At 40.6% G+C, this 15,567-nt stretch overlaps 1 protein-coding gene across 1 annotated transcript in view; it reads right to left on the bottom strand.

The window, feature by feature from the left end:
* The window catches only part of LOC112255834 (N-lysine methyltransferase SMYD2-A-like), a 43,900-nt gene extending 40,460 nt beyond the window's left edge, over positions 1–3,440 (bottom strand). Inside the window, exon 1 of the mRNA XM_042325159.1 lies at positions 2,857–3,440. Within this exon, the coding sequence (XP_042181093.1) occupies positions 2,857–3,041 (185 nt within the window). The 5' untranslated portion in view covers positions 3,042–3,440. The remainder of the gene's footprint in view (positions 1–2,856) is intronic.
* Positions 3,441–15,567: the final 12,127 nt, after the last annotated feature.

Below are 15,567 nucleotides of genomic sequence, written 5' to 3'. Positions count from 1 at the left end.
GCTTCAAATAGCTGAGAGAGAGAGAGAAGAGGAGAGAAAATAGAGAGAGATGTCTGTCTCGTTCCTCCATTTTGTTAAGATGATCTTATCGCTACGATGCTTTTGGGAAACCCAACTGAAAGCAAACTGTGTGTGTGTTTATCCTTCAATTGAGTGTAAACAGAGAGGAAGAGGCGAAGCGAATGGACTTTACTCTGTGAAAAATCTGTCCGCGTGAGACGAGATCCTTTTTTGTATGGTCTCCAAGCGTGTCGAATTACGTGACAGCAGCTAATGTCCCTAATAAATACCAAAACGATACCCGATCTCGCCTGCCTTCAATAATTGAGGACATGTATTTCCATTGTTAGAGCGGTCACTCGGCTATCTTGTCACTATAATAGATATTATACGGGTGGTGATATTATGAGGCTGGTGCGGTCTGCACACCGCATCACCGGGGGCAAACTACCTGCCCTCCAGGACACCTACAGCACCCGATGTCACAGGAAGTTCAAACAAAAAAAGAATCAAGGACAACACCCCCCGAGCCACTGTCTGTTCACACCGCTACCACCCAAAAGGCGAGGTCAGTACAGGTGCATCTGAGCTGGGACCGAGAGATAGAAGCTATTTTTCAATCTCAAGGACATCAGACTGTTAAACAGCCGTCACTAACCGAGAGGCTGCTGCCTACATACAGACATGAAATCATTGCCCACTTTAATAAATGGAACACTCGTCACTTTAATAATGTCTACATACCCTACATTACTCATCTCATATGTATATACTGTATTTTATACTATCTATTGCATCTTGCCTATGTCACTCATTGCTCATCCATGTATTTATATGTATATATTCTTATTCTATTCCTTTACTTAGATTTATGTGTATTAGGTAGTAGTTGTGTAATTGTTAGAGGACATGTTAGATATTGCTGCAGTGCCGGGAACTAGAAGCACAAGCATTTCCCTACACTCGCATTAACATCTGCTAACCATGTGTATGTGATAATCTTTGGTATAAATGAGGGAGTCGCTGAGGAGCATGCCTTTTCAGAAAGCATTCCATAAACATTACGACAAGCCTACTACCACCTACCTACCGACTCATTCAAGGGTTTTTCTTTATGTTTGACTATTTTCTACATTGTAGAATAATAGTGAAGACATCAAAACTATGAAATAACACACATGGAATCATGTAGTAACCAAAAACAAACAAAAAACATTAAAAAAAAGTGTTAAACAAATCAAAATATATTTAATATTTGAGATTCTTCAAAATAGCCATCCAGCTTTGCACACTCTTGGCATTCTCTCAACCAGTTTTATGAGGTAGACACCTGGAATGTATTCATGAAATTTCTTTCATTTTTAATACATTTGAGCCATTCAGTTGTGTTGTGACAAGGTAGAGGTTGTATTCAGAAGATAGGCCTGTTTGGTAAAAGACCAAGTCCATATTATGGCAAAAACAGCTCAAATAAGCAAAGAGAAATGACAGTCCATCATTACTTTAAGACATGAAGGTCAGTCAATACACAAAATTCCAATAACTTTGAAAGTTTCTTCAAGTGGCATTGCAAAAACCATCGAGCTCTATGATGAAACTGGCTCTCATGAGGACCGCCACAGGAAAGGAAGACCCAGAGTTACCTCTGCTGCAGAGGATAACTTCATTTGAGTTACCAGCCTCAGAAATTGCAGCCCAAATAAATGCTTCACAGAGTTCAAGTAACAGACACATCTCAACATCAACTGTTCAGAGGAGACTGCATGAATCAGGCCTTCATGGTCAAATGGCTGCAAAGAAACCATTACTAACTGACACCAATAAGAAGAAGAGACTTGCTTGGGCCAAGAAACACGAGCAATGGACATCAGACTGGTGGAAATCAGTCCTTTTGTCTGATGAGTCCAAATGTGAGATTTTTGGATGATCTCTGCATGTGTAGTTCCCACCGTGAAGCATGGAGGAGAAGGTGTGATGGTGCTTTGCTGGTGACACTGTCAGTGATTTATTTAGAATTCAAGGCACACTTAACCAGAATGGTTACCATAGCATTCAGCAGCGATACGCTATCCCACTTCCTTAAAAATGTTTTTTTTGATTTTTTGATTTTTACTAAAGTTTACTATCCCCTTTACAACAAAAATGCATGTATATTTTGTCCTTTAAACATTGAATTGGACTGTAGAATTCCATTCATTCTCATGAATGACTGTTAGGGAGTGCCAATATGGCAGACCGGAGGCTTCAACCCCTCTCAATGGCAAATAAACAGCATCAGCAATCCAGGGTTCATATACCTCATTGGTCACAACGCAATTTCATGAATTCCTTATTGGCAGAACAGCCAGCTGAGCCTGATGCCGCGTTCCCATACTTGTCAGAACTCGGGAAACGTCCGACTTGATGATCCGTTTGTACGCGGCACGTGTATAACTACAACCATTTAGCCAGTCGGAAATGCCCGAGTTTCCTAGTTCCAACTAGTACGTGAACGCGACATGCTACTGAATGGGCCTTCTCTGAAGAAACAGCTGTGTGTTTTATGTCAGCTGCTGAAAGCCATGCTGAACCCACATGGGTCGGAGTGACATCCACTTCTAGTCAATGCCGAACAGCGTGTCGAATTATTTCTACAACGTTATTGGTATGGTTTGAGGACACCTTACTGTAGTAAAATCGATAACATAACAGCCGTATATCAAGGTGACAACAGAGAGAAATATCCTATTCATGCAGAATAAAGGTTGACCAGCTAGCTTGATAGAACCACAAACATTTCTCTTTTAAAATATATCATTTCTATTATATAAACAAACCCAAACACGTCGTGTTCAGACAGTTGTCCAGGTCCCATACCTGGTGAAGCAGTATTCACAGTGCGCTCCTCTCTCATTCACCGTCAGGACGTAGGAATAGGCAGGACAGGCAAACACGAGGTCTCCGACAGCAAAGTGCTTCACAGCCCGTAGTCCCCTGCCTTTCCCCGGGCTAGCGAACCTCTCGGTCCCCGCTATTCCCTCGTTCTTCATTAAGCCATTCATCTTCAATGCCGTGTGTGGTCTGTTCACCTAGGTGACTAGCTTACCGCTCTCTTTTTGTTCGGTTTTGGGGTTGTTGTTTTTTTTACTCGCTTGTTGGACTACCCCGAGTGTGTTGACGTTAGCGAGACAGCGACCTAGATAACATTGGTTGTGTCCTTATGCAAAGAAAATAAATACATGCAATGATCTGACTTGCTAGCGTTGTTCCTTGTATGTCTTTTGGCTAAGCTGGCTTCAGCTACACACACACGGACTACAGCCTCTCACCAATACCAAACGGCAAGGCTAACTAGCCTAGCATCATATGGTTAGCTTGTCACTTCTACGACCAGTCCTTGACTACGACACATTGAACTTACAGGATACCGAGGTCCTAATGCCACGTTCAAGTGCCAGTCGGAACGACGACACGTTTCAGACTTACACACGAGTTGTAGTAATACACGTGCCGCGTTCAACCAATGAGCACTTCGGACATGTCCGAGTTTCCTATTTCTCGACTAGGTCGTGAACGTGGTATAATGCCCCGATAGTTTCAGTGTGAGGAATGGTTTAGATGTTGCTGGAGATAATATCGAAATATGTTTCATAACTATCTCATTGTTCTATATGTCTGTGGTATTATCACACTCACTAGCCCCCCATTGGAAACGACATGGTGTGGTCTATCTAGGCAGGGTAACCTCGTTTGGGTGATTTCTGGTATATCATCATGGCACGTTTTTCGACAAATTCAGTTTTTTTTTTTACCCGATTTAGTATATTACCATTGGACATTAATGTTGAAAGTTCAATTTATATTCCTAGAACTTAAGTTGAAAATGGTTTTGTCGCTGCTTCTTATTGACAAGGCGTGTTGATAAATAGCCAATAAGCAGAAACAGTTGGTGATATATTGAAAACCTAAACATAAAATGTACTATCTACACATACAGTACCAGTCAAAAGTTTGGACACACCTGCTCATTCAAGGGTTTTTCTTTATTTTCACTATTTTCTACATTGTAGAATAATAGTGAAGACATCAACACTATGAAATAACATATATGGAATCATGTTGTAACCAAAAGAAGTGTAAAACAAATCAAAATATATTTTATATTCTTCAATGTAGCCACCCTTTGCCTTGTCAGCTTTGCACACTCTTGGCATTCTCTCAACTAGCTTAACCTGGAATGCTTTTCCATCAGTCTTGAAGGAGTTCCCACATATGCTGAGTACTTGTTGTCTGCTTTTCCTTCACATCCCAAACCGTCTCAATTGGGTTGCCTAGTTAAGGTCGGGTGATTGTGGAGGCCAGGTCATCTGATGCAGCATCCATAACTCTCCTTCTTGGTCAAATAGCCCTTTCACAGCCTGGAAGTGTGTTGGGTCATTGTCCTGTTGAAAAACAAATGATAGTCCCACTAAGTGCAAACCAGATGGGATGGTGTATCACTGCAGAATGCTGTGGTAGCCATGCTGGTTAAGTGTGCCTTGAATTCTAAATAAATCAGTGTCACCAGCAAAGCACCCCAACAACATCACACCTCCTCCTCCATGCTTCACGGTGGGAACCACATGCGGAGATCATCCGTTCACCTACTCTGCGTCTCACAAAGACACGGTGGTTGGAACCAAAAATATGAAATTTGGACTCATCAGACCAAAGGACAGATTTTCACTGGTCTAATGTCCATTGCTCGTGTTTGTTGGCCTGAGTAAGTCTCTTCTTATTATTGGTGTCCTTTAGTAGTAGTTTCTTTGCAGCAGTTCAACTGACTCCTCTGAAGCATTTATTTGGGCTGCAATTTCTGAGGCTGGTAACTCTAATGAACTTATCCTCTGCAGCAGAGGTAACTCTGGGTCTTCCTTTCCTGTGGCGATCCTCATGAGAGCCAGTTTCATCATAGAGCTCGATGGTTTTTGCAATGCCACTTGAAGAAACTTTCAACTTCATGTCTAAAAGTAATGATGGGCTGCCATTTCTCTTTGCTTATTTGAGCTGTTCTTGCCATAATACCGACTTGGTCTTTTACCAAATAGGGCTAATTTCTGTATACTACCCCTACCTTGTCACAACACACTGATTTGCTCAAACGTGTTAAGAAGGAAAGAAATTCCTCAAATTAACTTTTAACAAGGCACACCTGTTAATTAAAATGCATTCCAGGTGTCTACCCCATGAAGCTGGTTGAGAGAATGCCAAGAGTGTGCATGGCTGTCACCAAGGCAAAGGGTAGCTACTTTGAAGAATCTCAAATATGATATATATTTTGATTTGTTTAAACACTTGTTTGGTTCCTACATGAGTCCATGTGTGTTATTTCATAGTTGTGATGTCTTCACTAATATTCTACAATGTAGAAAATAGTAAAAATAAAGAAAAACCTTTGAATGAGTAGGTGTGTCCAAAACTCGCATAATGACCTTATTAGTGACAAGTCCTTTGTGAGCTAGCCAGCTAGTTAACATTAGCTCAGGATTTGTGAAGTCATACTTTTTTATGTGGTGACTAGGTAGCTAATGTTAGCCCACCAGTGCAAGGGTATAGCTAGCTAGCTAAATATTGCCTGGTGGGCAAGCTAATTAGGTACCTTGGTTGGCTTGTTGGCTACATTAGCTAACGTTGCAACACAGACAGGTTTAGTTATAAAAAATATTTGGTTGCACCGTATCTCACCATGGTGCAGTCAGATTTTCCTGACAGGCGGTGAAATGCTAGTGAATGAGCCTAACGATACCGATTAGCGCTAACTAGCAAACATTGAAAATCCCTGCCCTCATGGACTAGTTAGCATCTGACCATCCACGGGGTCTGGGGGAAAGTCTGACTATACTAACAAATAACTAGGTAGCTAAACTTTAGCTAAATACTCCTGCCCTGGTGGGATAACATTAAATCCTTCAGTGACATCCCATTCAGACGATCCCACTGTCACTGTCGTTCTTCTTCGTTCTTCTTCAGTGACCTCAAAGGGTTTTAACTTTTCTCTTCAGAATTAGAATCAGAAGTACAGTCATTGTAATACTTCACCTATTCGGGCTAATATTTACCCTAGACTGTCCTGATCATCTTGCTGAGCATTCCAGTTAATTCCTCCATCCCAGCAGAAATATCCCATCCCCGTAGTAGGATTTTAGATGTGCAGATAGACCAAAGTCCAGTCTATTTTACCATTACTAGAGTCAAGTCTGTGGGTTATGGTATTTTAATATCGATGTTATCAACCTCGCTAGTAAAAGGCAAACCTGGAAAGAGAAATTGCCCTGTATTTACCAGAAAAGATATTAGACAAACAGGTCAGTAACTCAATAAGATACGATATTGTGTAAAACATTGAATTTGTAGATGCATCAACATTTTGACTTCATGTCCCCTTTTCCCCATGTTTTAGACATGAGGTGTGACATGGGGAACATCAGGCTCACCCCACGAGAAGCAGTGCATGATCCACAATACACCCAGCAAGGAGATCTGCTGGGAGTGATGTCTCTCCCATCCTTAGATGCTCTCTCTCTCTCTCTCTCTCTCTCTGTATCTGTCTCTCTCTCTCTCTCTCTCTCTCTCTCTCTCTCTCTCTCTCTCTCTCTGTCTCTGTCTCTCTCTCTCTCTCTCTCTCTCTCTCTCTCTCTCTCTCTCTCTCTCTCTCTCTGTCTCTCTTTCTCTCTCTCTCAATTCAATTCAATTCAATTCAAATCAATTCAAGGGCTTCATTGGCATGGGAAACATGTGTTAACATTGCCAAAGCAAGTGAGGTAGATAATATATAAAGTGAATATATAAAGTGAAATAAACAATAAAAATTAACAGTAAACATTACACATACAGATGTTTCAAAACAATAAAGACATTACAAATGTCATATTATAAATATATACAGTGTTTTAACAATGTACAAATGGTTAAAGGACACAAGATAAAATAAATAAGCATAAATATGGGTTGTATTTACAATGGTGTTTGTTCTTCACTGGTTGACCTTTTCTCGTGGCAACAGGTCACAAATCTTGCTGCTGTGATGGCACACTGTGGAATTTCACTCTCTGTCTCTCGCTCGCACTCACTCACTCACTCACTCTCTCACTCTCTCACTCACTCACTCACTCTCTCACTCACTCACTCACTCATAAAATCAGTCCATATTATTTTCGATGGGTGTATCCTATCCAACTCGACTTACTTCTTATTTGGAGTTCAATGGTAATGGGGGATGATTCCAGATGCCGGTAGCCTTTTGCTTTGATGCTGTCAGTTAATTTTAAATATTAGTTAATCATTCCAATTAAACTGGCTGGCTAGATATACTGTATCTACAAATTCACCTGGCTAATTAATAGTTTTAGGAGAAGTGGCATGATGTTGTGCTGTTACATTTGTAAGTGATTTATTTATTTAACCTTTATTTAAATGATCTGGTAAAACTGGTCTATCTGCACATCTAAATGAGCTAAGTGGAAACATCTGCTAACTACTTTAATCATTTCATTATTGCTCAGGCAGCTGTCATTTTCCATTGGGAAAGACAAACGGCCCTACATTTAGCAGAAAAGGAAGCTCCGCACAACGAGGAGGATAAGAAATCATTTTGAACTTCAGATAATATCAGATATAAATTCACAATGTGCCCACATTACTTTAGTTGGCTACTTTGAGCAAAACTTGCATGTCATATTTTTTGGGACCATTGGCTTCCCCTGAAAACAGGTACTGACTGGAGGAGATGGAGGCTTTGGTGGTCCACACAACAAAGATAGCACTGTCCCTTGTGATGTGTAGCTGACCTTACCTTACCAAGATATAGTAATCCTTCCACTTCACATTTTATTTAACTTGGCAAGTCAGTTAAGGAAACAATGGGTTAACTGCCTTGTTCAGGGGTAGAGTGACAGATTTTTTTTTTACCTCCTCAGCTCAGGGATTCAATCCAGCAACCATTTTGGTTACTGGCCCAATGCTCTAACCACTAGGCTACCTAACATCCAAAGGACTGTCAATGGTAAGGTCCTTTGCACCGTAGGGACACATGGCCTCCTCCACTGCAGTGCCTACCAGACCATTCAATGAAGAACCCAGGATCCCAGACCTTGTGACCCAAAGTCCTGATTAGATTGATGATATTACATCTGTGGAATATTTAATCAACTGTAATTTTTTTCCGCATTGAGGACAAGTGCAGTTTTTCAACAAGAATAATAAAATGTTTAATTGATTACTTGGGATTTGATCACTTGACATTATCAATCATATAGTGGGGAAGGATCCTATAGATCCAGACTGTGTGAATGCGTGTACCACTCTGAATAAATAAATACTGTGCCTCTTGAAGATGTGTCTCTGAGCATTCAACTACAATACAGGCTGAATGTCAAATTATATATTTTTTTACATTCATTCACATCAATGGACAACATTCTAGAACTGAGTTATCATTCATTGAAGTATGGTATCCTGGGTAATCTGGTTAATGATTATATAATCTATTTCATTGTAGAAACTTGACCACTGTATAGAAAACGTTGTATTGCTACTCCAGAGAACGTGTTTTCACTGCTCCAGAGCTTTACACAGTTCTAGACGATGCTTGGCATTGCTCATGGTGATCTTAGGCTTGTGTGAGGCTGCTCGGCCATGGAAACCCATTTCATGAAGCTCCTGATGAACAGTTATCGTGCTGACGTTGCTTCCAGAGGCAGTTTGGAACTTGGTAGTGAGTGTTGCAACCGGGGACAGATTATATTTATGCGCTACGTGCTTCAGCATTTGGCGATCCCATTCTTTGAGCTTGTGTGGCCTACCACTTCGCAGCTGAGCCGTTGTTGCTCCTAGAAGTTTCCTCTTCACAATAACAGCACTTAAAGTTGACCGGGGCAGCTCTAGCAGGGCAGAAATTTGACGAACTGGCTTGTTGGAAAAATGGCATCCTATGACAGTGCCACGTTGAAAGTCCCTGAGCTCTTCAGTAAGGCCATTCTACTGCCAATGTTTGTCTATGGAGATTGCAGAGCTGAGTGCTCGAACTTATACACCTGTGAGCAACGGGTGTGACTGAAATATCAGAATCCAGTCATTTGAAGAGGTGTCCACATACTTTTGGCCATGCAGTGTTTGATCACATTTGTGAAAATGTGGTTATATAAGATATATTTAAATATCATTATATTTGTGTTTGTGGATTAATTTAATTTTGCCAGATGCCTTTTTAAAAATATTTTATTTGTTGCATTGAAGATCCACTATGTTTTTTTGCCAGTTGAAAAATATTCAAAAAAGCCACCTCCAAAAATAAAACAAAAATCTAAAACTGCAAGGCTAATTTCTGGAAAACAAACATGACTGTCTTGTACCACCATCGTGTGGCCAACGCATTAACATTTGTTGAAGGACTGGGATCTAATCTAAATTGCATTTCTTTCACATCTCCCCTTCTCTTTCCACACTTCCTTCTCATAGCCCATTGGAGAAGAAGGTCAGAGGGGAAGGACCTTTTGACTTTTTTTTATCCAATGGGTGTTTGAGAAGGAGGCGAGGAGAGAGGATGTGAGGACTCAATAAATATGCAAATGGGAAGGTCTTATTTGCATAATAATTCATTGGATATAAGCCGGACGACAACCTGTTGCTAGGTAAAAACTCAAGAGATTGTGGTATAATAAGCAATGTGGTAAAATGTACCCTCTGATAGGCTAGATTACATTTTCAACCGTCAAATCATTTCAGATCTATACACAGGGTTTCTATGACAACTAAAGAAATTCCACAACAACACACACAGGGCAAAAAAATCGAACATATACAGTTTGAATGATAATTGAATTTCTAATAACGTGATTTCAAACTGCATGTCAATTCCTTGAACGTATCAAATATTGTATTAAATTCCTTGTATTAAACTCCCTGTACACAGATATGCCTTGGAGGTTAAGGGTTTGGGGGTTGTTTCTGGACAAGGTCCTGTTATCCTTCTCCTGAAAGCGCAGTCCCCTCTCCCAGGACTTGTATATTATCTAGAGTGTGGATATCAATGTACTGGCTACATCCTGAAGCCTTTACAACTATAACCTATCAGGATTAGAATTCTGCATCCACCATGAAGAAAACTGAAGCGCAGAACAAAGACTGACAGAGAACAACATGTCAGAAGGCCTAACAGAATAGACATGAAGAGGAGCCGGCTGTATTATTCTGTTATCCAACTTCCAGTCCGTCATAACAGATCAGTCTATTTCCTGTGACCTCACAACCAGACAGAGAGTCTTAACAACCAGACAGAGAGTCTTGACAACCAGACAGAGAGTCTTAACAACCAGACAGAGAGTCTTAACAACCAGACAGAGAGCCTTAACAACCAGACAGAGAGCCTTAACAACCAGACAGAGAGTCTTAACAACCAGACAGAGAGTCTTAACAACCAGACAGAGAGTCTTAACAACCAGACAGAGAGCCTTAACAACCAGACAGAGAGCCTTAACAACCAGACAGAGAGTCTTAACAACCAGACAGAGAGTCTTAACAGACAGAGAGTCTTAACAACCAGACAGAGAGTCTTAACAACCAGACAGAGAGTCTTGACAACCAGACAGAGAGTCTTAACAACCAGACAGAGAGTCTTGACAACCAGACAGAGAGTCTTGACAACCAGACAGAGAGCCTTAACAACCAGACAGAGAGCCTTAACAACCAGACAGAGAGCCTTAACAACCAGACAGAGAGTCTTAACAACCAGACAGAGAGTCTTGACAACCAGACAGAGAGTCTTAACAACCAGACAGAGAGTCTTGACAACCAGACAGAGAGTCTTAACAACCAGACAGAGAGACTTGACAACCAGACAGAGAGCCTTAACAACCAGACAGAGAGTCTTAACAACCAGACAGAGAGCCTTAACAACCAGACAGAGAGCCTTAACAACCAGACAGAGTGTCTTAACAACCAGACAGAGAGTCTTAACAGACAGAGAGTCTTAACAACCAGACAGAGAGTCTTAACAACCAGACAGAGAGTCTTAACAACCAGACAGAGAGCCTTAACAACCAGACAGAGAGTCTTGACAACCAGACAGAGAGCCTTGACATCCAGACAGAGAGCCTTAACAACCAGACAGAGAGTCTTAACAACCAGACAGAGAGTCTTAACAACCAGACAGAGAGTCTTAACAACCAGACAGAGAGTCTTAACAACCAGACAGAGAGCCTTAACAACCAGACAGAGAGTCTTAACAACCAGACAGAGAGTCTTAACAGACAGAGAGTCTTAACAACCAGACAGAGAGTCTTAACAACCAGACAGAGAGCATTAACAACCAGACAGAGAGTCTTGACAACCAGACAGAGAGCCTTGACAACCAGACAGAGAGCCTTGACAACAAGGTCTTCTTTGTGACAACAAGACCATTTCTATAACAAGTGAAAGCTTAGCCTGGATGTTCACATTTGCATTGTTCCAAGTCTGCTGAGAAGGGTTTTGATGTGTTTGGGGATTGTGATCACAGGTGACTACCTCATGAAGCTGGTTGAGAGAATGCCAAGAGTGTGCAAAGCTGTGTACGTGCAGGCAAAGCTGTCATCAAGGCTATTTTGAAGAATATCAAATATCAAATATAACTTTGGCTTGTTTAATACTTTTTAGGTTACTACATGATTCCATGTGTTTTTTCATAGTTTTGATGTCTTCACTATTATTCTATAATGTAGAAAATAGTAAAAATTAAGAAAAACCTTTGAATGAGTAGGTTTTTTAAAACTTTTGACTGGTACTGTATATATATTTACAGGTTTTACTGCTAACCTACAAAGCAGTACATGGGCTTGCTCCTACCTATCTTTCTGATTTGGTCCTGCCGTACATACCTGCACGTACGCTACGGTCACAAGACGCAGGCCTTCTTACTGTCCCTAGAATTTCGAAGCAAACAGCTGGAGGCAGGGCTTTCTCCTATAAAGCTCCATTTTTATGTAATGGTCTGCCTACCCATGTGAGAGACACAGACTCGTCTCAACCTTTAAGTCTTTACTGAAGACTCATCTCTTCAGTTGGTCATATGATTGAGTGTAGTCTGGCCCAGGAGTGGGAAGGTGAACGGAAAGGCTCTGGAGCAACGAACCGCCCTTGCTGTCTCTGCCTGGCCGGTTCCCCTCTTTCCACTGGGATTCTATGCCTCTAACCCTATTACAGGGGCTGAGTCACAGGCTTACTGGTGCTCTTCCATAACGTCCCTAGGAGGGGTGCGTCACTTGAGTGGGTTGAGTCACTGACGTGATCCTGTCTCAGCCGTCAGTATTTATGCTGCAGTAGTTTGTGTCGGGGGGCTAGGGTCAGTCTGTTATATCTGGAGTATTTCTCCTGTCTTATCCGATGTGAATTTAAGTATGCTCCCTCTAATTTCCCTCTCTTTCTCTCTTTTTCATTCTTTCTTTCTCTTTCTCACTCGGAGGACTTGAGCCCTAGGATCATGCCTCAGGACTACCTGACATGATGACTCCTTTGCTGTCCACAGTCCACCTGGCCGTGCTGCTGCTCCAGTTTCAACTGTTCTGCCTGCGACTATGGAACCCTGACCTGTTCACCGGACGTGCTACCTGTCCCAGACCTGCTGTTTTCAACTCTCTAGAGACAGCAGGAGCAGTAGAGATACTCTGAATGATCGGCTATGAAAAGCCAACTGACATTTACTCCTGAGGTGCTGACTTGCTGCACCCTCGACAACCACTGTGATTATTATTATTTGACCCTGCTGGTCATTTATGAACATTTGAACATCTTGGCCATGTTCTGTTATAATCTCCACCCAGCACAGCCAGAAGAGGACTGGCCACCCCACATAGCCTGGTTCCTCTCTAGGTTTCTTCCTGGCCTTTCTAGGGAGTTTTTTCCTAGCCACCGTGCTTCTACACCTGCATTGCTTGCCATTTTAGGGTTTTAGGCTGGTGTTTCTGTACAGCACTTTGTGACATAAGCATTTGATTGATATTACTTCCGCCTGCCCTTATCTCAAGGTTTTTTCATGCTGACATGAATTGACCAGGTGGATGAGTTCTTTCATAAGAATTCACAGAAACCTTAAATGATTACACAGTGTCATTTACATTGTACAAGTCAGTTTTCGGCATCCATCCATGTCTGGGGACGTCGGGAGATTATGTGGAAACTCCCCGCTAGAGGGCGACAGTGAGCGCTGTTACGTTTAAATAGGTTTCAGTTTTGCCAGAGTGTTGTGGAAGGGGATGGAGAATGGGTGTAATCATCTGACTGACTCCAAAGGTCCCAAACCTTAAGCCTTACCTTAACCATTTAGAGATAATGACTAACCTTAAGGTCCCAAACCTTAACCATTTAGAGATAATGACTAACCTTAACCCTTACCTTAACCATTTAGAGATAATGACTAACCTTAACCCTTACCTTAACCATTTAGAGATAATGACTAACCTTAACCCTTACCTTGACCATTTAGAGATAATTACTAACCTTAAGGTCCCAAACCTTAACCATTTAGAGATAATGACTAACCTTAACCCTTACCTTAACCATTTAGAGATAATGACTACCCTTAACCCTTACCTTAACCATTTAGAGATAATGACTAACCTTAACCCTTACCTTAACCATTTAGAGATAATGACTAACCTTAAGGTCCCAAACCTTAACCATTTAGAGATAATGACTAACCTTAACCCTTACCTTGACCATTTAGAGATAATGACTAACCTTAACCCTTACCTTAACCATTTAGAGATAATGACTAACCTTAAGGTCCCAAACCTTAACCATTTAGAGATAATAACTAACCTTAACCCTTACCATAACCATTTAGAGATAATGACTAACCTTAACCCTTACCTTAACCATTTAGAGATAATGACTAACCTTAAGGTCCCAAACCTTAACCATTTAGAGATAATGATTACCCTTAACCCTTACCTTGACCATTTAGAGATAATTACTAACCTTAAGGTCCCAAACCTTACCCATTTAGAGATAATGACCAACCTTAACCCTTACCTTAACCATTTAGAGATAATGACTAACCTTAACCCTTACCTTAACCATTTAGAGATAATGACTAACCTTAAGGTCCCAAACCTTAACCATTTAGAGATAATGACTAACCTTAAGGTCCCAAACCTTAACCATTTAGAGATAATGACTAACCTTAAGGTCCCAAACCTTAACCATTTAGAGATAATGACTAACCTTAACCCTTACATTAACCATTTAGAGATAATGACTAACCTTAACCCTTACCTTAACCATTTAGAGATAATGACTGACCGTAAGGTCCTAAACCTTAACCATTTAGAGATAATGACTACCGTAAGGTCCCAAACCTTAACCATTTAGAGATAATGACTCATCTTAACCCTTACCTTAACCATTTAGAGATAATGACTAAACTTAACCCTTACCTTAACCATTTAGAGACAATGACTAACCTTAAGTATTACCTTAACCATTTAGAGATAATGACTCACCTTAAGGTCCCAAACCTTAACCATTTAGAGATAATGACTCACCTTAACCCTTACCATAACCATTTAGAGATAATGACTAACCTAACCCTTACCTTAACCATTTAGAGATAACGACTAACCTTAACCCTTACCTTAACCATTTAGACATAACGACTAACCTTAACCCTTACCTTAACCATTTAGTCATAACCTTAAGGTCACAAACCTTAACCCTTACCTTAACCATTTAGAGATAATGACTAACCTTAAGGTCACAAACCTTAACCCTTACCTTAACCATTTAGAGATAATGACTAACCTTAAGGTCCCAAACCTTAACCATTTAGAGATAATGACTAACCTTAACCCTTACCTTAACCATTTAGAGATAATGACTAACCTTAACCCTTTCCTTAACCATTTAGAGATAATGACTAACCTTAACCCTTACCTTAACCATTTAGAGATAATGACTAACCTTAACCCTTACCTTAACCATTTAGAGATAATGACTAACCTTAACCCTTACCTTAACCATTTAGAGATAATGACTAACCTTAAGGTCCCAAACCTTATCCTTTTAGAGATAATGACTAACCTTAAGGTCCCAAACCTGAACCATTTAGAGATAATGACTAACCTTAATCCTTACCTTAACCCTTACCTTAACCATTTAGAGATAATGACTAACCTTAAGGTCCCAAACCTTAACCCTTACCTGAACCATTTAGAGATAATGACTAACCTTAACCCTTACCTTAACCATTTAGAGATAATGACTAACCTTAAAGTCCCAAACCTTAACCCTTACCTTATCCATTTAGAGATTATGACTAACCTTAAGGTCCCAAACCTTAACCCTTACCCTTAGAGATAATGATTAATCTTAAGGTCCCAAATCTTAACCCTTACCTTAACCATTTAGAGATAATGACTAACCGTAACCCATACCTTAACCATTTAGAGATAATGACTAACCTTAAGGTCCCAAACCTTAACCCTTACCTTATCCATTTAGAGATAATGACTAACCTTAAGGTCCCAAACCTTAACCCTTACCTTAACCATTTAGAGATAATGATTAACCTTAAGGTCC

This window comes from Oncorhynchus tshawytscha, linkage group LG08 (genome assembly GCF_018296145.1).
Source record: "Oncorhynchus tshawytscha isolate Ot180627B linkage group LG08, Otsh_v2.0, whole genome shotgun sequence".
Taxonomy (NCBI): domain Eukaryota; kingdom Metazoa; phylum Chordata; class Actinopteri; order Salmoniformes; family Salmonidae; genus Oncorhynchus; species Oncorhynchus tshawytscha.
This window is presented reverse-complemented; position numbering and strand designations above follow the sequence as displayed.